At 42.5% G+C, this 21,814-nt stretch overlaps 1 protein-coding gene across 1 annotated transcript in view; it reads right to left on the bottom strand.

The window, feature by feature from the left end:
* Window positions 1–8,077: 8,077 nt before the first annotated feature.
* vwa8 (von Willebrand factor A domain containing 8) overlaps window positions 8,078–21,814 on the bottom strand; it is a 128,478-nt gene continuing 114,741 nt past the window's right edge. The window contains exons 41-45 of the mRNA XM_039817835.1: window positions 17,397–17,522; window positions 16,649–16,807; window positions 13,767–13,865; window positions 12,464–12,702; window positions 8,078–10,315 (exon numbers count right to left, since the gene is read on the bottom strand). Coding sequence (XP_039673769.1) covers window positions 10,207–10,315; window positions 12,464–12,702; window positions 13,767–13,865; window positions 16,649–16,807; window positions 17,397–17,522 — 732 coding nt within the window. The 3' untranslated portion in view covers window positions 8,078–10,206. The remainder of the gene's footprint in view (window positions 10,316–12,463; window positions 12,703–13,766; window positions 13,866–16,648; window positions 16,808–17,396; window positions 17,523–21,814) is intronic.

The raw sequence follows: 21,814 nt of genomic DNA, 5'->3' as shown, positions 1-21,814 counted from the left end.
CTGACAGAATGATTTTTCCAGTGAGGCTATAAGTGTTAATCTGTTGAAACTTTCACTGCCCTGGCATTGATAGAGAGAAACGCAGACAGACTTACAAACATGACAGCAAAGACTCTACTTCAACACTTAGTAGTCTACTAAGAAAAGGTGTTTAGGTTACATGGGGACGTCGTTTCAGTTTCAGTCCACGCTCATTTCACGTTTGTGTTCCCAGGCGAGGTGGGAGATGTGACTCCTCCAGACATCTTCAGGCTCCGTCCCGTGGTTTCCTGTCACTTGGACAGTCCTGAGTACCTCCTGGAAGGGAGACCTCGAGGAGTGAACCCGAATCCAAATGCCAGAACTCACTCATCTGGTTCCTCTAGATGTCCCTGCTCCGGGCTCAGCTTCCTCTCCACTGAGGCCACGGTCCAGCGAGGTCAACAGAGAGACATCATCAGCACAAAAACTGACAATGCAATTCAGAGGTTGCCTCACTCCCTGTGTCTATAAACACTTTGGTCAATGAAAATCACAATGACGGTGATATTTCACTTTTTGACTGCCTCAGTGATCTCCGACAGAGAGATGGGCAAGGCTTCCCCACTCTACCTCCTCTCCAAAGGGCGAGACTGTCAGGCTCATTTCCTCAGAAATTTCCTGAGATCAGCATCTTGACCAGGACATTGTTGATTTGCCAGAAGAACCCAACCAAGCAATCCATGACCTACCAAAACTTCTTCCATACCCAGGAGTTTGGGGTAGGTCAAGTTTTGTTGCTTTTATGTCCACAGAAAACTGCAGAAACTGGCTTACCGAGCCCAAAGGGCTCCCTTCTTCAGCTTGACCACATCAACTCCACCGTTGGAGCTGCTGTCATGACAGGTACTGAGGGCCGTGGTCAAGTCCACCTTTGACGAGTCCAAAACAAGTAGTCAGGACCGAGTTCAAGACCAAGTCCAAAGAGGTTCAAGTCCAAGTCAAGACCGAGTCCAAAAAAGTTTGAGTCCATGTCAAGACCGAGTCCAAATGATACACACAGCGTTTTAGACAGAGGGTGAGTACAGGTATAGTAAGACAGACAGTATGAACATTAAGCATGTCAACTTGTTCTAGTAGAAACCCAAAATACAAGTATGAAACTGAAAATGAGCATATTTTTGGGCCCTTTAAGCCATGCACGGATTACCATATTGTCAATCAGAGTCAAACTTTCCAGTTGAACACGAAGTCCATTTACTTTTCCTGTTGACTTCTTAGTCCGAACATGTTTCCAATATTAAAGTAACATCCAGAATCAGGAGTAACTAATGCACCAACCAAGCAGCTTCAGTATGTGTGGTCAGAAACTGTCTACACCTAACCAGCTCTATTCCTACTTACAGAACTGAGCGCTTACTGGCTCCCACACTGGGATCAGCTGAAAGACATGCTGACAAAAAAACATTCAAATGAAGTAGCTTTCACAGACGTAAGCCCATGTTCGGACAACATGATGTAGGCGATCTTGGATGATGTGCTGAAATATAGTCTTGTAATCCTCTCTTTAGGGCAGGTTGTTTTTCATCACTACTCCCGACCGTCTGCCCGTGGGCTACATCTGCGTATCAGAATGTCTGTGTGTCAGGTGCTCCGCCTTTAGGTCTGTCATCAGCTCGGCTCATAAGGCTCCCCTCAAGATTCAATGCGCAACTCAATTAGGACTTGACAGGGGCAGGTGTCAGGTGGTCGTTCGCTGTGTGTGTGTGTGTGTGTGTGTGTGTGTGTGTGTGTGTGTCCAAGGTGTGGTTGTCTGCCACAAGAGGGATTTCTTTCAGCCGGATGACACCAGCCTCTCTCATTCTTTTCATTTTTTTTTTTTATTTTTTTAAACCACACACACACTTTCTTTCCACATACTGATATACAAAAAAAAAACAGCCACACACACTAACCACATGGTTCTAGTGAGCACCGTTGGCTCTGGATTGTTTTACTGCCCAATCAATCTGCCATAAAGCTTTGGGACTGCCACCAGCTGTTTGTCTATTCTACCACAAGGGATGTGTTTGTGTGTAGTTAGTTACCCCCTAAATACTACACAACAGTATTGAGGTGACGCTTTCCTTCACGTCTGTATTGCATCCTCAATTCATTTTAAATAAATTCAGGTTATTTAAGAAAGGGACAGCGCAAATGAATAAAACACGTGATTAAACATGAGTTCAAAATGCCAGAATGAGCCAAAAGGGTTTTATGTGTTTTTTTTAAAAATCTGTAGTCCCCTGGCCTTAAAAATGTTAAAAAGGCTTTTGATCTGCATCTAGCATCTGGGTGTGTGTTATTAGGTTGACATTATTACATTCTCCTTCTTAAAAGCTTCCTGTACCCCTGATTTTACTATTGCTCATTACCAAAAAAAAACACTTACACATGGCTACATGCACGCACACATACACGCACGCACGCACACACACACACACACACAAGCAACAGCGTACCTCAGTAAATCATACGTTATACACGGTTTCAGGACATTTTCACATCTGAACACATCATTATGTGAAATCCTGCTACAATATGTACCATTCCTGCACTGTGAACCCACTTGTAACATACAGGCCTGCAAGCAGCTGACAGGCCGGCATCAATCACCCAGCTCCAGCTAAATGAGCACACACACACGTTCCTGTTTCTACTGTTCAGACAAACACTAGGACAATCACTGTGCCCTGCCTGTCCTGCTGGGTTGCCACGAGATCAGCGATCAATCACAGGGGACCACAGTGGCCGGTCAATTTCTTCCTGTGGCGTCCCTCTGTGATCAATCACGCTGCAGTTTAGCCCCAAGTCAACACCCGAGACAGTCTCTCTTATTAAGTGCATTGGTTAGTGAGTTTCTTTCATTTTATGTTCCAGCCAGAGCACAAAGGTCCTCCACTGCTTTTTTTTTATTTTTTAAATGTTCCTTATGTGGCCCATACATGTACAAGTACCGGTGAAAGTGCATCCGGTTTTTAACACCCCTAAAATCTGAAACTAACTGCTTTTTGGATATTAGAATGACATGCTCTTTCAGTATTTTTAAAATTAAATTAAAGACCTATCTTTTTTTCTATTTGGCTTTTAATTCCCGAGGAATGTTATTAGCATTAGTTTCAAATAGTTAAAGACTGGTTTTATATCAATTTTTTTATCAGTTTATTTTAATTATTATTTTTTAACATGTTATTGTCTTATGTTAGTCATTTTTAGTCTTGTTTAATCTTTCTTTTCCATCTGTGGTTTCACTTTGTTCTGTGAGTCGTTTTGGGCTCCATGCTTGCATTAAAAAGGGCTATATAAATAAAGTTGCGTTGCATATGTGTGAGCATTATATCTGCTTTGTCAAACACACCGTCCGGACTGAAATGTGATGACATCAGCCGGACGTAACCAAAAATAGTTTGCTTCAATTGTTGCACGTTATGAATCACCAGCTACAGTTTCAGCTGAGTTTTCCACTATTCCAAAAAAATATGTGACCGACTCACACAGCAGCTGAGCATGTAAGACAGGGACACACACACACACACACCAAACAAACACAAACACACACTGACTAATGCATGTAATACCCTGCTAGTCTAGACCTCTTATCTCTCTGTTGTAATCATACAGGGCTTTTTTTTTTAGAATACACAGACCAGGTGGGCATTAAGTGTGTGAGTGTCTAAAGTCTTTCTCTTTGTCATTGCAAATCCACGGTGATGAACGGTGCGTCAATAAAGCTGTGTACAGGAAGCAGACGGGGAAGATAGTGGAACAGACAGCAGTTAAGTAATTACATCTCCATTATTGCTACTGACTTTTCCCAACGCCTTTTTTTCGGACATTTCAAAACAATTCATCAAGTGTTTGGCATAAACGTATCCCAGTATGCTTGCTATTTTATGTAATTTTATTTTCTGTATGAGCCTTTCTGTTTTCTTTTACACAAAATGACATTTCAATCAATCAAATCCCACCCTGCTCCTCTTTCCGTAGGACCGAGGCAGAGATTGTAGGGTGGATCATTTAAGAATGCAGGCATACAATATAATTAATAATAATCTGAATCATTTTCACTTACATGCATCTCGTTTTCACCATCTGATATAATGCAAGTTAGTGACATTTGGACATTCTGAACTCCACGGGTCAGATCAACGAGTCCGATATCCCTGGAATAACATCCTCCGTCCTACAGGAAGAGATCTTGCAGTTTTCCAGAGCTTTTGTTTGGAATAAACAGAGGAAGCAGCAGGTGAGATAGCCGGTGACTGAAACACATAAATAATCTTCAGAAGAACATTTACAGAACTGTAAATACAGTGTGAAATACAGTGGTGTAGTCTAAATACGCAGGTATACGCAGTATACCCACTAAGAAAGCTCCAGGATTTCCATATATCCACTTAAAAATGCCCAATGACACGCAACAACGTACTTTACATTATATTTTTGATATATTTTGAATTGTCATCTGTGTTCTTTTTCTTCGCATAGGCTAAATAAAGGTATATCCACCGTAAATTGGTGCATTAAAGCGTATCCAAGTACAGAAAATTAAGTTGCTGACGCTCAAAACTTCCCTGGGGGAGGACACCCAGACCCCCCCCACTATGATATGCCCCCTTTCCCCAAAGGCAGATTGTGGCCCATATATATGGGTAATATATAACACATATATATATATATATATGTAATGGGTATATGGGTAAAATGGGTAATATATAACAATATGGGTAATATATAACATATATATATGGGTAATGGGTATATGGGTAATATGGGTAATATATAACAATATGGGTAATATATAACATATATATATGGGTAATGGGTATATGGGTAATATGGGTAATATATAACAATATGGGTAATATATAACATATATACACAGTACAGTATACCCACTACAATACATTAGACTACACCACTGGTGAAATACAAATTGTAGGGCGGCCCCTTTGCTGCGTGTCATCTCCTCTCTTTCTCTCCCCCTTTCCTGTCTATCCACTGTCACTATTGAATAATGGGAAAAGCCCCAAAAAATAATCTTAAAAAAAAAAAAGATTGTGAAGAGTTGAATTGTGTGTGTTGAGATGTAAAACCAGTGAGAGTGGGCTGGGTGATTGTGGAGGAAATGAGAGGGAAGCTGAGCAGTCAGCGGCCTCAGCTTCTAAGAGCTTCTGGTCATCTGGAGAACAATGTACAACAGAATAACTCACTCATAACACACAATACACACTCGTTTTATTATCTTAGAATACTAATACTACAAAATGCTTCAACTACTACTTAAAATGTGTTCTCCCACCACACTAATCCTTTCTTTGATAAAAGTGTGGGGTATGATTTCGGCATTTATTGTATCTTAAAGGTCCCTTGACATGGTGCTCTTTGGATGCTTTTATATAGGCCTTAGTGGTCCCCTAATACTGTATCTGAAGTCTCTTTTATATAGGCCTTAGTGGTCCCCTAATACTGTATCTGAAGTCTCTTTTATATAGGCCTTAGTGGTCCCCTAATACTGTATCTGAAGTCTCTTTTATATAGGCCTTAGTGGTCCCCTAATACTGTATCTGAAGTCTCTTTTATATAGACCTTAGTGGTCCCCTAATACTGTATCTGAAGTCTCTTTTATATACACAGTACTTAGTGGTCCCCTAATACTGTATCTGAAGTCTCTTTTATATAGACCTTAGTGGTCCCCTAATACTGTATCTGAAGTCTCTTTTATATAGACCTTAGTGGTCCCCTAATACTGTATCTGAAGTCTCTTTTATAGGCCTTGGCCTTAGTGGTCCCCTAATACTGTATCTGAAGTCTCTTTTATATAACGGTAGACCTTAGTGGTTCTGCCTAATACTGTATCTGAAGTCTCTTTTATATAGACCTTAGTGGTCCCCTAATACTGTATCTGAAGTCTCTTTTTATATAGGCCTTAGTGGTCCCCTAATACTGTATCTGAAGTCTCTTTATATAGACCTTAGTGGTTCCCTAATACTGTATCTGAAGTCTCTTTTATATAGGCCTTAGTGGTCCCGTAATACTGTATCTGAAGTCTCTTTTTATATAGACCTTAGTGGTTCCCTAATACTGTATCTGAAGTCTCTTTTATATAGGCCTTAGTGGTCCCCTAATACTGTATCTGAAGTCTCTCTTTTATATAGGCCTTAGTGGTCCCTAATACTGTATCTGAAGTCTCTTTTATATAGACCTTAGTGGTCCCCTAATACTGTATCTGAAGTCTCTTTTATATAGGCCTTAGTGGTCCCGTAATACTGTATCTGAAGTCTCTTTTATATAGACCTTAGTGGTTCCCTAATACTGTATCTGAAGTCTCTTTTATATAGGCCTTAGTGGTCCCCTAATACTGTATCTGAAGTCTCTTTTATATAGGCCTTAGTGGTTCCCTAATACTGTATCTGAAGTCTCTTTTATATAGGCCTTAGTGGTCCCCTAATACTGTATCTGAAGTCTCTTTTATATAGGCCTTAGTGGTCCCCTAATACTGTATCTGAAGTCTCTTTTATATAGGCCTTAGTGGTCCCCTAATACTGTATCTGAAGTCTCTTTTATATATACCTTAGTGGTCCCCTAATACTGTATCTGAAGTCTCTTTTATATAGACCTTAGTGGTCCCCTAATACTGTATCTGAAGTCTCTTTTATATAGACCTTAGTGGTCCCCTAATACTGTATCTGAAGTCTCTTTTATATAGACCTTAGTGGTCCCCTAATACTGTATCTGAAGTCTCTTTTATATAGGCCTTAGTGGTCCCCTAATACTGTATCTGAAGTCTCTTTTATATAGACCTTAGTGGCCCCTAATACTGTATCTGAAGTCTCTTTTATATAGACCTTAGTGGTCCCCTAATACTGTATCTGAAGTCTCTTTCCCAAAATTCAGTCTTGGTGCAGAATTACAGCCACTAGAGCCAGTCCCACAATGAGCTTTCCTTAGGATGTGCCATTTCTGTGTCTGAGGAGGAGAGGGGGGGGGGGGGACAAGGTGGAGGGTGGGGGTGTGGCCTTGACCAACTGCCACTTTGCTCGTTTGAAAGCCATGATTTTCTCAAAGGCAGAGCAGGATACCCAGGGCTCGGTTTACACCTGTCACCATTTCTAGCCACTGGGGGACCATAGGCAGGCTGGGGGACCGCAGATTAATGTTAAAACACCTCATAAAGTGAAACTTTCACGCCATGGGACCTTTAAAACTATCCAGTGTTTTTTTTTTTTTTTTAAATGATTCATTCAGCTAAAGATCTACTTCGTCCTTTAGTTTATGTGAAAAACTCAAAATGAACAAATCTAGAGATACATTAGATAGATTCTTTGGACCAGTTGCTACAAATGCAAAGGTTAGAGCCACAGTTCAATAATCGTGTCATAATCAGGCAAAAGGACAGATATGGAGAATCAACTGAGCGATGTTAACATGATTTATTAAAGTTTTGTACATACTTTTACAATATATTCCACATAAAGTACTAACAATGTACAATAAATTAGACTAAAAAGATTAGATATGTATATGACTTTAATATGCTGCTATGCACACTTTAAAGCTATAGTGCGTAGTTTCTGTCGCCCCCATGAGGAATTCTAAGTAATGACAACAAAATGTCGGTGCGTCCACATGATACAAGCCTTCCGTGATCATGCAAGGTCCGTTGTGGCAACGCTGCCGAATATCCAGAAGTTAAAGCCCGAGCAAGAACAGTCTTTGCTGAGTTGTGTTGGGGGCCATGATGTTGTGGCCCCTCCTCCCCACGGGGTTCAGGAACAGTTAGATTTTCCAGCTCGCTCCGTTAGTGGTGAAGGAGTTGGCTAAGGCGAATGCTAGCGATGCTAAGCCGACGTCACGAACAAATGTTAGCGATTGGTTATGGCAGATCCAGAGTGGCTCTGGGCAGATCCAATAGTTTTAAACTTCAACAGAGGACCCGCCTTCAAGGAAGTTAACACTTGGAGTGTGGCCAGACTCTCTGTACAAATTAAATGTAACAGAGTCTGGTAGGACCAGGCTAACCGGACGCCACAATCTTCTGAACATAGTCATACTGAGAGATCCAGAGAGAGTTGTGTGGAGCGGATAGTCTTAATAAGCTTTGTAGCAACTCATTTGGCAACGGCTTGAATGTAATGGACATTCGTTAATTCGTCAAAAAGTTACGCACTAAAGCTTTAAATGCCTAATCATGAAGTTTCAACAAATATACACTACCGGTCAAAAGTTTGGGGTCACTTAGAAATTCCCATTCCACTCCATTATAGACAGAATACCAGCTGATCTGAGTGGGTGGCTGATCTTTAATGCAATATCTGGAAATGGAAATTTCTAAGTGACCCCAAACTTTTGACCAGTAGTGTATGATGTAGACAAAATGTCTCTAGAGAAACTCGTCCAGTTTTTCCTATGAGGTCACTTTTGTTCCTTCCAACTCATCAGCAGAGTGAGAGCAAGAGCAAGAGCAAGGCTCGCTGATTTTATGTACCTGTTTTTCTTTATATTCTTGTATCTTTTATTCATTGTATTTCACTTTACTGTGAAGCACTTTGTGATTTTTATCTGTGAAAAGTGCTATATATACTTGACTTACTTACTAACTTACAAGAGAGAGGGAGAGCGAAGTGGGTTAATAAAAAGAGGGACATCCCTCTATGTGAGAGGGATCAACGGAGACTGGCAGTCAGACAGACTGTTCTATTGATCCTATCAGTGAGGCAAGTATCACAACCAGGGGCCAAACTGATACAGTATTGATGCACGTGGCTGCGCTTAGGCACAGAAAGGGAGATTATGACTGCACAGCGTGACGTCATACAGCAGAAATACATACGATAAAACAGTGTGCATAATCTACCAGACATTACATAAGAGATTAAGATCTCTTATGTAATGTCTGGTAGATTAATAAAGGTCAGCGTGATAGGTGTATGAAGTACTGGGATTGGTTAACAATTGAGTCTCTTTTTTTTTCAATTTATAAAACAAATGAATGCTGAAATGATGCTGAGCTCAGTTATTTGAGCAGAATTACCTCAGATCTTTCGCTTGAATGAAGAGATCTTTTGAACTAACCTCCAAGTCACAGAATCTTCTTCAAAATGACCTCAACTACACAAACACAAACAGACTTTTCTCCTGATTTTCCCTGCAGTGGCTATGTGTGTGTGTGTGTGTGTGTGTGTGTAAGAACGGAGAGAGGGAGGTCTGGCAATGAAAGGCGATCTCAGATTCCTTGCAGGACTAAATGGAACACAGGGCGTCACAAGGTCCAGCAGCCAGGAAGGAAAATGCTTGTGCATGTTGTCATAGATGCTGTAGGAGAACATGCACGCACGCACACACGCACGCACGCACGCACGCACGCACGCACACACACATACACACAGCAGGGGGGTTGTGCAACGGCGGCTGCCTTTGAAGAGTGTGTGCAGTCAGGTGGGAAATACCCTGGTCACAGTCCCGGCATTCCAAAGGAGCCAAACTTATTGCCGCTAGTCACATCCGAGTGTCGGGCAGGTGGCGCGTCAGTGTCGCCTCGGCCTGCGTGTGTCTGTGTCTTTTTCTGTGTGACAGACAGATTAATGAGGAGGAAGTCCAAATGAGAGGGGGCTCGTTTCAAGTTCATGACCCTCCCTTCTAAGTTAAGCTGCTCGCAGGCAAAAACAGGACGAAGACGTATTGCGTGCGTGCGTCAGCGCAGTCGGCCCAAAAAAAAACAACACAAAAACAACAACAGGTTAGGCTGTGGGTTTGATCCCCGCATGGGGTCTGAGACGGGCTCCAGGCATTCATTTAGTTACTGTAGGTACAGTGCGTGTCATTACACAGTACAGTCGTAAATACGCACAAAGATCACAGGCTTTTTTTCGGAGAACACATTGTTCAGTACCTATTCCCAGAGGGACGCTACGGAGCAGCTAAACATCACTCTACATTATCCTGTCACGCTAACACAACACTGTTAGATTTTACTGACAAACCGAAGGCTTATGAATTAAAAAAGAAAAAAAAAACGTCCTCAGACCTGATACAGCTCAGATAAAGTTACATAATCTGATACAGAAAGTGGGTTAAGGACACATCGTGATAAGTCACGAACTTAAACCCAAAGTCTGACAAGTTTTGCAGCTTGCAGAACAAATGTCGAGGTTTTGAACGGCTGAGATAACAAGTGGCTGTTGCTTGTGTTGTTTGCGCGTGTCAGTCTCACACACTGGCCAGCATCGTAGATGTGAAGATCTGCTGCAGGATTTGGGGGATCTGCTTGGTGTCCATGGCGACGAAGGATCTCCCTGCCGGAAGGGTCTTTTGGAGTCTGAATTAAAGAGAGAGAGAGAGAAAAAAAAAGATAAGACGTTCAAGGTTAAACGGAGGGACTGAACTTCAGCAACAGAATCGCTTTCCAAAAAAATAAAAAGACAGACAGGTACACGTTTGCTGTGTCAACTGGCAGAGTGCAGAGTGTTGTGTGTGTGTGTGTGTGTGTATGTGTGTGTGTGCGTGTGTCTTAATGAAAGGGCTGTCACTCACATGGAGGGAGCTTAGGAACAAGACAACAGCCACTTCTATTGCGTTTCAGTTAGGGCAGTATTTTTAATCATCATTGCGATATCAACTTGCGCAATAAACACATCCCTTTTATTTAATGGTGCCTTTTTGTGTTCAGTCCAATGTTCAATTTGTTCAGTAAAAGAATGTTGGAAATGATTTCCTTGCGTTTTTTTTTTTAAATTCAACATTTGTTGTATTTTAGCGGAATACTGAAAGCAGCAGAACCGGGGTACACTTTAATATCTGCTTGTTATCTATCGCAAGTAATGTTGTTATCACGATTATGTAACGTTATCGCATAATTTCCTCATATTGTGCAGCCCTAGCTTTACTCCTCTGCTCGGCCCTTTGTATGAACCCACTACACCTGATGGTTCTCTTCCTTTCTGTCCCCCATTTTACTGACACACTTACACGCTCCTCTTTTTCAACTAGTAGTTTGTCCTCGACATGAGGCTTGCGTGCTTCCGTGACATGTGACTCTATCGTTCCTCTGCTCCCGCACTCTGACTTTAACCCACAGACTGTTTATAGTTTAGAGTTAATTTCTACCCAACCTCTGCTCCTTAAGTTAAAGAGTAATTCCTCCTGTGAGCGTATGTTTTCCGAGGCTCAGAGGTCTCGGGGTGCCTGTTCTTCACAGAGTCAGGAGCGGGTCATTGTCATCCTGAAGGTCCTTAAGCTCGTGACTGCTGCGCTCTAACCATGAAGCCAGCGGCTCCACAAAGCGGACGAGGGGGGGTGGGGGTGGGGGTGTGTGTGTGCGCTTACCCTTCTTTTGTCCTGCCTACAAAGCTCAGGACGTAATCTGGGATGGGACAACAAAGGTCAGTGGGACCAGCAGCGAGCGGGAACATGAGTAGGCCTCAGAGAGACTCAATTGGAGAGTCCTTGTTCTGCTTCACTTTGAAGTCTAGTTGTTAGTTATGGGCTTTGGATGACAGGCTACAGTCTACATTAACTTTAAGTGGAGTATCTTTAGCAGGATGCTTAAAATTGACCACATGGCTGCTTTTGTTACATGGGATGTTGATTTTTAAATACCATTGTCATCACTAACTCTGCTCCCCTCGACCTTTTAACTCCTCTCTCTGGCATCTTTTTTTGAATCCCCTTTCCCTCATCTTTTATCCCTTACTTCCTGCCATCCATTACCTTATATGGCTTAAAGGAACAAGCCGACTTATTGGGACTTTAGCTTATTCACCGTATCCCCCAGAGTTAGATAAGTCCAAGTAGCAGAAGTAGCAGTGCTTCGCCTTTCTGAGAATATAGTTCCCAGTATGTATACGGTTAGAAGATGGCTGGGTCTCATGTGACCTTGTTATTTGTACATGCTGTGAGTATACAAATCACAAAAAGTAAATAGGAAAATGTTGGCGTTATTTTGTCACTTATTATTATTATTGGAGCTGGTTACCTCCAGGATCTGTGCTAAGCTAGGCTGGCAGTGGGTGCGTCAGACACGCACGGAGACGAAGGGTATGTATGGACTTATCTAACTCTGGGGGATACGGTGAATAAGACAAAGTCCCAATAAGTCGCATGTTCCTTTAAATGAAGTTGACACAACACAGTAACGTGAGCTATTTAAATCAGCTGATACATGGTTGAACCTCAGTAGCTCTTACAGTGTATCTCCGTGTGTACTTGGTCCACAGCAATCCCCCCCAATCAGTCCCAAAACGTCCCAGTTAGAGAGGAAACGCCCTAAACATATTTCTTTGTAAATCTTTACAATCATTCCCCGAATGAACCAAGCAGGCCGGCCTTGTTGCACGATTCTTTAAAACGTGCTAGCTCGAAGTTTGTCGTTATCGAAGGGATTTTGAAAACGGCAACACACAGAGCGTGGGACGGGCTTTCCCCGGCTTTTCCCTGGAAATGTACCCCCTGTCGCCCACCTCCTCACCTTTCGGCCTGATCGCCCAGGGATCCGATGAAGATGGCGAAGGCATTGACCTGCGGGTCAGAGGTCAGGGCCTGGGCGAAGCGCTCGGGCCGGATGCCGTAGCGCTCCAGGTTGGCATCGCTGAGCACCACCACAAAGTGCTCGTCGGCCTCTTCCCGTGCCAGCTCCCTAATGCTGGCCTCGGTGCCCTCCAGGGTGTAGTCGCCGCTCATGCAGAACTGAGAGTGGGCATGCATGGTCTGCAGGGCGAAGGGGGGGGGGGGAATGTGATCAGTGAATCATTGTGGGACTGCAATCATAACAATCATATATATTACATGTTTGGCTGTGGTATATGTGTGTGTGTGTGTGTGTGTGTGTGTGTGTGTGTGTGTGTGTGTGTGTGTGTGTGTGTGTGTGTGTGTGTGTGTGTGTGTGTGTGGTGTGCATGACGGAAAGGTGTGTCAGACGTTTGTTGGGTGACCATACAAATGTTTTTATGTTTGTGTTTTTTTAATGTCATCTGTTGATTGTTGGACAATTCGAGAACATCTTCTGTGTGAACAGACAACGTTTTATCTTATCTTAAAAAAGAGAAGGAGAGACAGTTTAGCAGGACTTTCAGACGTTGAGGATTTGTACTCACAGGCTAAGATAATAAAGGGCTAGATGCCACTAGAGGAAAGTTAAAACGACACAACTGGAGCTGTAACAATTCCAAATTCTGCTGTACAATTAACTGTCTCAGAAATAACTGCGATTAACAATATAATTGTCTCTTTTAGTCAATATTTATTCCTTTTTTTTTAACAAATTACGAATTCTGGGATACATCTTTTGGTTATATCCCTGTCATGTGACCCAGATAATGTAATAACACAGGTACACAGCCTATGAAGTAAACCGCGCCTCTAAAACATTTTTTTCTAACTGTATCCCCCCCCACCCCCACCCCCCCCCCTTGTTGCTATGACTGTGTATTGGGTCAACAGCTAGCATAGCATTAGCTCCACAGTCCGACCAATAATTACTTATATAGCTGCAATTTGGCACATCTAAACAAAATCAACAATTACCATCAACAGTCATACCATAGGCCCTTAGCTAATGTTAGCAACTAACTGCAGTTAAACAAAGAGGCCACGATTACGTAAAAAAAATTAGACAATTAGATAATTATGTCATTATTTTTATAGGCCTAAATACAGCAGCAACTTTCCAGCTCATAAGTGAGAAAGACAGAAAGAAACACGATAATGCAAACCATTGTTTTCAGTGTGTTTGGGTGGATGTGTGTGTGAGTGGACTGATTATGAAGGGTTACCTTGAGGACTTTGAGTCTCTGTTTGTTATTCTTGGGGACTTTGTCCGCTCTGACCAGCTCGATGTCGTAGCCGTCGCCTGAGTGGCCGATTATGTCGTACTGCGTGGAGAAAACAGATCAGGTAAAGAGAAAAATTGACAAAGATGGTACAAAAGAAGCAAGTATTGCGATAGATGGGCAGATTTTTCTAAGAGGATGGAGGAATCAAGGGGTGCCTCTGATCCAAGAGTGGGCTTGTGAGATGGCTAGGGTGGCAGCGTTTGGAAAAAAAAAATAAAAGTCATATAAACGGTTTGCAAGATGGAATGTCTACATTAGAAAATGGGGAAAGTCAAGCTCTCTGGAGGGCTCCTAGGAAGCCGTGTGCTTATTTTCTTGTATTGTAATTATAATATTATGGTTACCTAAGTTGACGGCCAGGGCCTGCAGCCATGGGCGGGGCTAGAAGTGGGGCACCCCAATCCATTAGATGTATTATATAGCAGAATTAAAGTGTGTTGTTCTATCCTATCCAATATTTCCTATATTTCTAAGCAGATTTTCTATGCTGTATTCTCATAAAAATGACACAAATGTATGGTACCACATGAACGTAAATGGCAATGACTTTGACAATGACATTTTATCGTTGCACAACTCCAGAACTTTGTGTAAACGCCTGTTGTGTCATCCTCATGCAGGAGCGAGAATAGCATGAAGTGTAAGGACGCAGTGTGATGGGGCGGAAATAATGCCATCCTAGCTCCGAGCTGCCCCCCCCCCCCACACCCACAGTATGGAAACCCTGTGGAAAGTGGACGTGCCTCCCATAGACCATCCGTCAAATCTGGCTTACATAAAGCCGGGTCAGCCTGGCACCGTGGGCTCCACTCAGCTATTTCAAGAGCCAGGTATTATGTATAAGGGTTATTTATAATAAGGGCAGTGATGAGTTTGTAGGTCAGAGGTATGCGACTGTGTGTCTCATCCGTCCATATCACTGTTGCTGGGTCAGAAGCCTGTTTTGTCAAAATGTCAAAAGTTTTTTGTACTATACCTTTAAATAGTTGGGTTTTTATACAACTCAGGGACCAAGAAATCCTTAAATTTAATATATAAATCAAGGCTGCAACTGACGATTATTTTCATTTTCAAATAATCTGTCGATTGTTTTCTCGATTAACCGTTTAGTTGTTTGGTCTATAAAAAGTCCGAAAATTGTGAAAAATGTGGATCAGAGGTTCCCCAAAAAGCCCGAGATGACGTCCTCAAATGTCTTGTTTTGTCCACAACTCAAAGATATTCCGTTTACTGTCACAGAGGAGAGAAGAAACTAGAAAATATTCACATTTAAGAAGTTGGAATCACTAATGGTAAAGTTCAGAGGTTTTTCAATGATATATGCAAGTTTTCCATTCCATTTTTGGCTTCGCAAATGGGGTCTGATATAAAGAGGACATGAAACTATAAAGTGACACATTCCTAATTCTAATCTTACATCGTGCCATTTCTATTGCACACATTGTTTCAAATAGAAATCCTGCATAGATATTTATGTTTGACCAAACACCATCAGTGGTTTGCCTATATTTTAAAATGCACAAACACACGCACGCACACACACACACACACACACACACACACACACACACACACACACACACACACACACACACACACACACACACTTACTTCAGTGCTGCTCATCACATGTAAGTGTAACTGCTTTCTTTGCATAACACCATAAATCATAAGACATCTTCACGTGTGTGTGTGTGTGTGTGTGTGTGTTCACTTTTAGGGATGTTACCCAAAGAAAGCAGTTACACTGGCATGTGATGAGCACTGAAGTAAGTGTGTGTGTGTGTGTGTGTGTGTGTGTGTGTGTGTGTGTGTGTGTGTGTGTGTGTGTGTTTTAAGACACTGATATGTGATCAGTTTTAGGTTGGATTGAGTGTCACTTAGGGGCCAAGAAGTCTGTCTCCGTTTAACTTTTTTACACCCCCTCATATCTTCCCTCTCCCCTCTTCGCTCTGCCTCTCTGCCTCGCTCTCTCTCTTTTATCTTTTCCATGATTCTACTTTGTACATGATTCCTGGCTAAGATAGATTCCTTATTTTCCGTTCATGAATGGCCCATGATATGTGTCAACTGTTGAGTTTTCTTTGCACAAACTAGTGCAGTCAAAAGACTGATAAAAGAGCACCAGCGGCACATCAAATGAGACAGTGGCAGGCAAGTAGTGAAGATCATGAGGTTATTCACGACTGAAAACATTTGTAATTTACTTTAAAGGTGCCATAGGTAGGATTGCGAAGATCTAGGACTCAGCCAAAACATTTCACGATTGACAACTTCTCAGTCCCTCCCCCCTTTCCGCTAAAGCCCAAAACGGTCTCCTAAGCCCCTCCCCCCACAAGGGAGAATGAATGTGTGTGCATGTGATTGACACGCAGTTAGACACCACCCCTTGGCCCTGATTGGTGCATCTGGACAGGGAGCTGTGGATTTTTGCAAATCGCACTACAGGCTGTAGGTGGAGCCAGAGGAGCTGGATTTTCTTTTTTTTAATTACCTGCTTCATGTAGTTCTACTCAAACATAGGGGCAGTTACAGCAAATATGACAGAAAGTTAGTTTTATAAGACTTACCTACTGCACCTTTTAATGTAAGCCAGGCAAAAGCCTAGCACAGTGTGACTCTCCTTACAACACAACTCATTTACGTGGCAAACCAGGTGGCTTTGTAAATAAAAGTCATCACTATGACGTCAGTAAGTTCGGAGAGGGAACACAGATGGTAGTGAAGGGTTAAGATAAGAGAGACAACCGTAACCTTACTAACATAACATTCATTTGGCAGATGCTTTGGTCCAAACATGATGTTCGGTGGGACAATCTCACCTTGAACTTGTGCTCGTAGCTCTCCAGAGCCTCCATGACCATGCACACAGCCTCCATGGAGCGCTCCAGCCGGCCGTCCACGCCGTTGAAGCGGTACATGCTGCCCGACACGTCGGCCAACACCCGCAAACGCTTGGGCTTCTGCTGAGGACTGCCAAGCTGTAAACACACACACACACACACACAGAAAAACAGCGACTAACGACTAAATTAAAGAAAACACCTACTTTGGAAAGTGTTTTGTGGAATTTGGTGTAGCTTACCTAAAAATAACATTCAACACAAGGACAGGGTTTCAAAACTGGTTTATGATTATTTCAATGTAGACCTTCAGGCCAGACCAAAAATATGCAAAGCTTGGAGCTAAATAAGGTGGAAAAACATGGCATGCATATTATGGTTAGTGTGTGTTTGTATGATTAGTGTGGGAACTATCTGTGTGCTGTGTGTGTGTGTGTGTGTGTGTGTGTGTGTGTGTGTGTGTGTGGGCTTACTCGAGCACACATGACTGCAGAAGAAGTGACTTAAAAACCCGTGTGTGAGCTTGATCAGAAACACAGTTTAATAATAATCTCACACACGCACCACTGGAATGTATCGTCCCACAAATTAAGGTCAAAATTATGTGTGTGTGAGTCTGGGAATGTGTGTGTGTGTGTGTATGTTTGGAGGTGTGGCTCCGTGGGAGGGAAAAAGTGTGGTTATTTAAAAGTGTGGTTTAAATATCGGTAGCGACACCCATACACACCTCTGGGTCCAGCTCTCCCCTGCGTTTATATATAGCCTTCTCTCCAGTCAGCCCATCTATGATTTTAGCATCATCCAGTTCTCCCAGAGCCTGGTTCTTCAACCACTGCCGCTCCTTCCCCTTAGCCTGTAAAAAACACACACATACACACACAAAGTTGGAGCACATGTTACGCACCGATCAACCAAATAAATAAATAAATAAAAACACATTTCAAAATCTGTCTGGGGAGGATGATTTCATTTTGGTGGGGCAGATTGCGAAACGAGGAACAATTTCAGACTGTTTGCAATTCAGGCTGACACATCATAGACAATACATACGGTACGAGTATACTAAAAGGAACTCACGCCCAATTACACATGCACACATTTTGTCACCACCACCAAATGGCCCATTTCCTCCCGCCCACGCCCACAGAACAAAGAGCCAGGCGGCTGGGGTCTCTTTGATGCTCAGACCCCGTTTCTCAGGATGTCACTTGACTTTTTTTTTTTTTTGCTGCTGTGGTCACTTGGAAGGTGAGGAGGAGAAACATCACTTTCTCCTGTTTTCAGTTTGCTCCTGGAGGAAGGAGAGCTCCTTTACAGGAAAAAAAAAAGGAAGCTAACAAATGAAGGAAGACAATCCGCTCCTCCCCACCCACATGGATTTCTTTACAGAACACATGATGCGTGCACACACATCGTGTCAGCACGGGTCTCACGACCTGATAAGAAATGACGAGCGTAACAGCGTAGCTGTCACTTGTTTGTAGATAGACAGATGGTGAACACTATTGAACTTTAGATGTATAATACAAGTGTTTTGAAAAGGTTACAGGTAAAGAACTCCCCCCCCACAACATACAGTATATGCAAGAAAGAGAGCAGCTGGATGTGTATCAAGTGTTTCAGAATAAAGTTTAACCAGGATTAAAAACACTCCTACTTCAGAGTACGACTGGACAGTTACTTAAAGTGGCCATATTATGCTCATTTTCAGGTTCATAATTGTAATTTGAGATTGTATCAGAATATGTTTACATGGTTTCATTTTCAAAAAACACCATATTTTGGTTGCACGGCACATTGCTGCAGCTCCTCTTTTCACCCTGTGTCAGGTCTCTGTTTTAGCTACAGAGTGAGACCTCGCCACTTCTGTAACATCTTTGTTGTCAGTCGCACATGTGCAGTAGCTAGGTAAGGATTACATGAGCTACGAGGGCGCACTTCCAACTTTTCGTGGAATACCTGCAGAGCAGGGACATGGAAGTAGTTCTATACAATTTATTTTGTAGATTAGGGTGAATTTGTGTGTGTTGTAGCAGTGTTTTGCCATTGAGAACGAGCTAGCATGCTAACGGTTAGCCCCCTAGGCCCCTCGTCTCAGCTAGTGACGTAGAAAGCCGTGCAGATTTTGACCAGCTCACCCAGAGACTGAAGGCAGGACCCATTCAGAAACCGTATCTCACTCAAAACAGCATGGATGGTTTTTATTTAAGTTTGTATGCGTGTGGAAGCACCAGAGACACAAAATAACACCCCAAATCCCAGAAAAAGTGATTTTTTTTTCATAATATGGGCACTTTAAACTTACTTTCAGAATGCTGCCACAATGTAATATGGGGTATTGTACTTTTTTTTGATAGGTGTGGTTTGAAGTATTAATGGTATTCATTTTGAAATGAAGAAAAAAAGCATTACTCTATGTGTGAGCGTCATGTGAACAGGCAAACAACCTTAGCTAAGTTAAAATAGGTTACGTGCAAAAATATGTTAACAGAACTGATGAATACCTTAAATCTTAAGACGACATTTACCCAAATGCCAGATGTATTGTAGACACTGGCACGCGACTCAGATGGCTTCAAAAATAAATGCATACACAATGTTTTACCGTTTCATAAAGCCTACAACAAAGCCGCTCCATCACGTCACACTGAGTGGAGGGAAATTAAACTGTGCATTATCACAGGCCCTGTGAGAGCAATCCGAGTTGCCAAAAAGTGTCAGCTTGCTTAGTTGTGGTCTCTTTATTCATAGAGCAATTGCATTTTTGACAATGTGCTATCTTTTAATAAGCTCACTGTCTCTCCTCCCTCTGCATCACTGTCATCTACTGAGAACTCCTAACAAGTTGGGACGCCTCTGCCAAAGATATGAGCCATTTTATTTCCCTGGTTCTAAAAGTACACTAGGAGCAAATCTGCATTGTTTAGCGATTTCTTTGGCCAGTTAGGACTGATTTCCTTCTCTGAGACGCTTGATAAATACGTGCGCAGCTGTTTACGTTTGGCACGCCAGTTCTTTGTGGAGAGATAAATAGAGAGGGGGGGTTTCCCTAAGTGAGACTGGAAGGGGTGGAAACAATAGGCCATCAGTGACTTCTTAAATCACTCTTCACGTATGATCAAAATAACATGACATCATGGCGCCACGCCTGCTGAGATTGGTATAATCTCCATCGTCTTTACAGAGGGAAAGAAGCCCGGGGCTACAGGGACCAATCCAAACAATAACCGACGTTCATGTTCAAAGCCAGCGCTGGCATGGCCGCAAACACCTGGATGGAAAACACAAACACACACACACACACACACACACACACACACACACACACACACACACAAACACCCGCCCACCACAACATATACAAATACTGTAGAGCTTCACACCTGGACGGGAGAATAATAGAGCAAGGCCTGGTGTCGCTGCTCTGTAATCATTCTCACACATGCTGCATGATTTTTCCTCTCGTCACATATGTACACACACACACACACACACACACACACACACACACACACACACACACACACACACACACACACACACACACCGCCGTGCATCAACTCACATTTCCAGTGAGAAGCTCAAACAAAGGGAGGAACATCTAAACCAAAATAATGAAATAGAGACAATATAACATCCTGGATTTTATTACCGCCACCCCCTACCTACGCCTTTGCTTTTCATTCACTCAGCCAATGAGGGTGCTCCTATGGTACAGCGCCCCCTCCTTCCTGTCTCTGGGGTCGAATAAGGTCAACCGATTATCATCCGCCAACTTTATGACTCCTCGACTTCTGTTGTCTGACTGGCCAGGGTCAACTGGACTGCAGTCCTTCCTGTCTGGCTGTACAGTAAAAAAAAAAAAAATTGGATTGTGGCCGGGTTGGCTCAGTGGGTAGAGCAGGCGCACATGTACGGAGAGGTTTATGCTTCGACGCAGAGGTCCAGGGTTCGAGTCCGACCTGTGACGATTTCCTGCATGTCTTCTCCCTCTCTCCCCTTTCTCGCCTAGCTGTCCTGTCAAAAATTAAAGGCGGAAAAGCCCCAAAAATAATCTTACAAAGTGTGTGTGTGTGTGTCTGGTTGCGTGACAGGAGAGTAAGACAAATGTATTGTGTAGACTGCGCTAGCATCAGCCATGCAATCAAAGAGACCAAACACACACTCTCTCTCTCTCTCTCTCTCTCTCTCTCAAAACATATTAAGGTTTCCAAAAATAACATCAGGCTGAATCTATGAGGCAATGTATACAACTGAATCCAATGGGATTTGAAATCCAGTCGTGTTTTACTAAGGTAAAATAATCTCAAAGTGACGCAGCTTTCAGGCTTGTTGTCGTCACAGGATTATTGTAAATTTTATTTTTGGACCAACTGATCAAAGCTACAAAAGGAAAGATCAAAGGCAACAGAAATTGCAATATAGTGAGTAAAATTACTGTCAGTTAAATTGGCCATCTGTCGTATATCATGCATAGTGACAATAAGCCGCAGACCACTGGTAAGATTGTGATCAAGATATTTCATTTAACTGACGTAGAAACTGGCTTCATCGATTCCTTTCATTCATGAAAAATTACATTTAAGCATAATTCCTTATATTTTTATGTTTTATTTCTAAACATATTTTTATTTTTACCTTTAGCTCGCGTAACTTACAGGAGAACAGATATTGTGTGATATGACATATAATGAAAGCAATAATCATTGTAGTTACCCTCATCGACTGTCTTCTATCCTACATTCAAGAGTTTATGGAGAGAAAAAAAAACGCAAGATGCCCTTAACTTCAGCTTTGCACATGAGGATGGACAGTCCATTGAGCTGAGGTGGACGTGGACACATTAACGTTAACGCTGCAGTGTTTACCATTGCACATTAGCCTAGCAGCTAGCGGAGTTTCCTTCTGCTTATAGCTTAATCCTGACAAAACTGAACGGTTGAATCTCAGCCTGCATGCACGTTTTGTAGCCTAAACAGAGCAGCTTATATTGGTTATCTTAGACAGAGCACTCTGTCTGCTCAGCTGCTAAGACCGCTGTGCTGCGCAGCGTCTTTCCTTGGCATTGTCTGCAAACCTTTTTTTTTCTTTTTACTTTATTGACAATAGAGCTTTCTGAACTGTCTGTGGAATAGATCAACGGAG

This window comes from Perca fluviatilis, chromosome 12 (genome assembly GCF_010015445.1).
Source record: "Perca fluviatilis chromosome 12, GENO_Pfluv_1.0, whole genome shotgun sequence".
Taxonomy (NCBI): domain Eukaryota; kingdom Metazoa; phylum Chordata; class Actinopteri; order Perciformes; family Percidae; genus Perca; species Perca fluviatilis.
The sequence above is the reverse complement of the archived record's forward strand: the minus strand, read 5'-3'. Positions and strand labels throughout refer to the sequence as shown.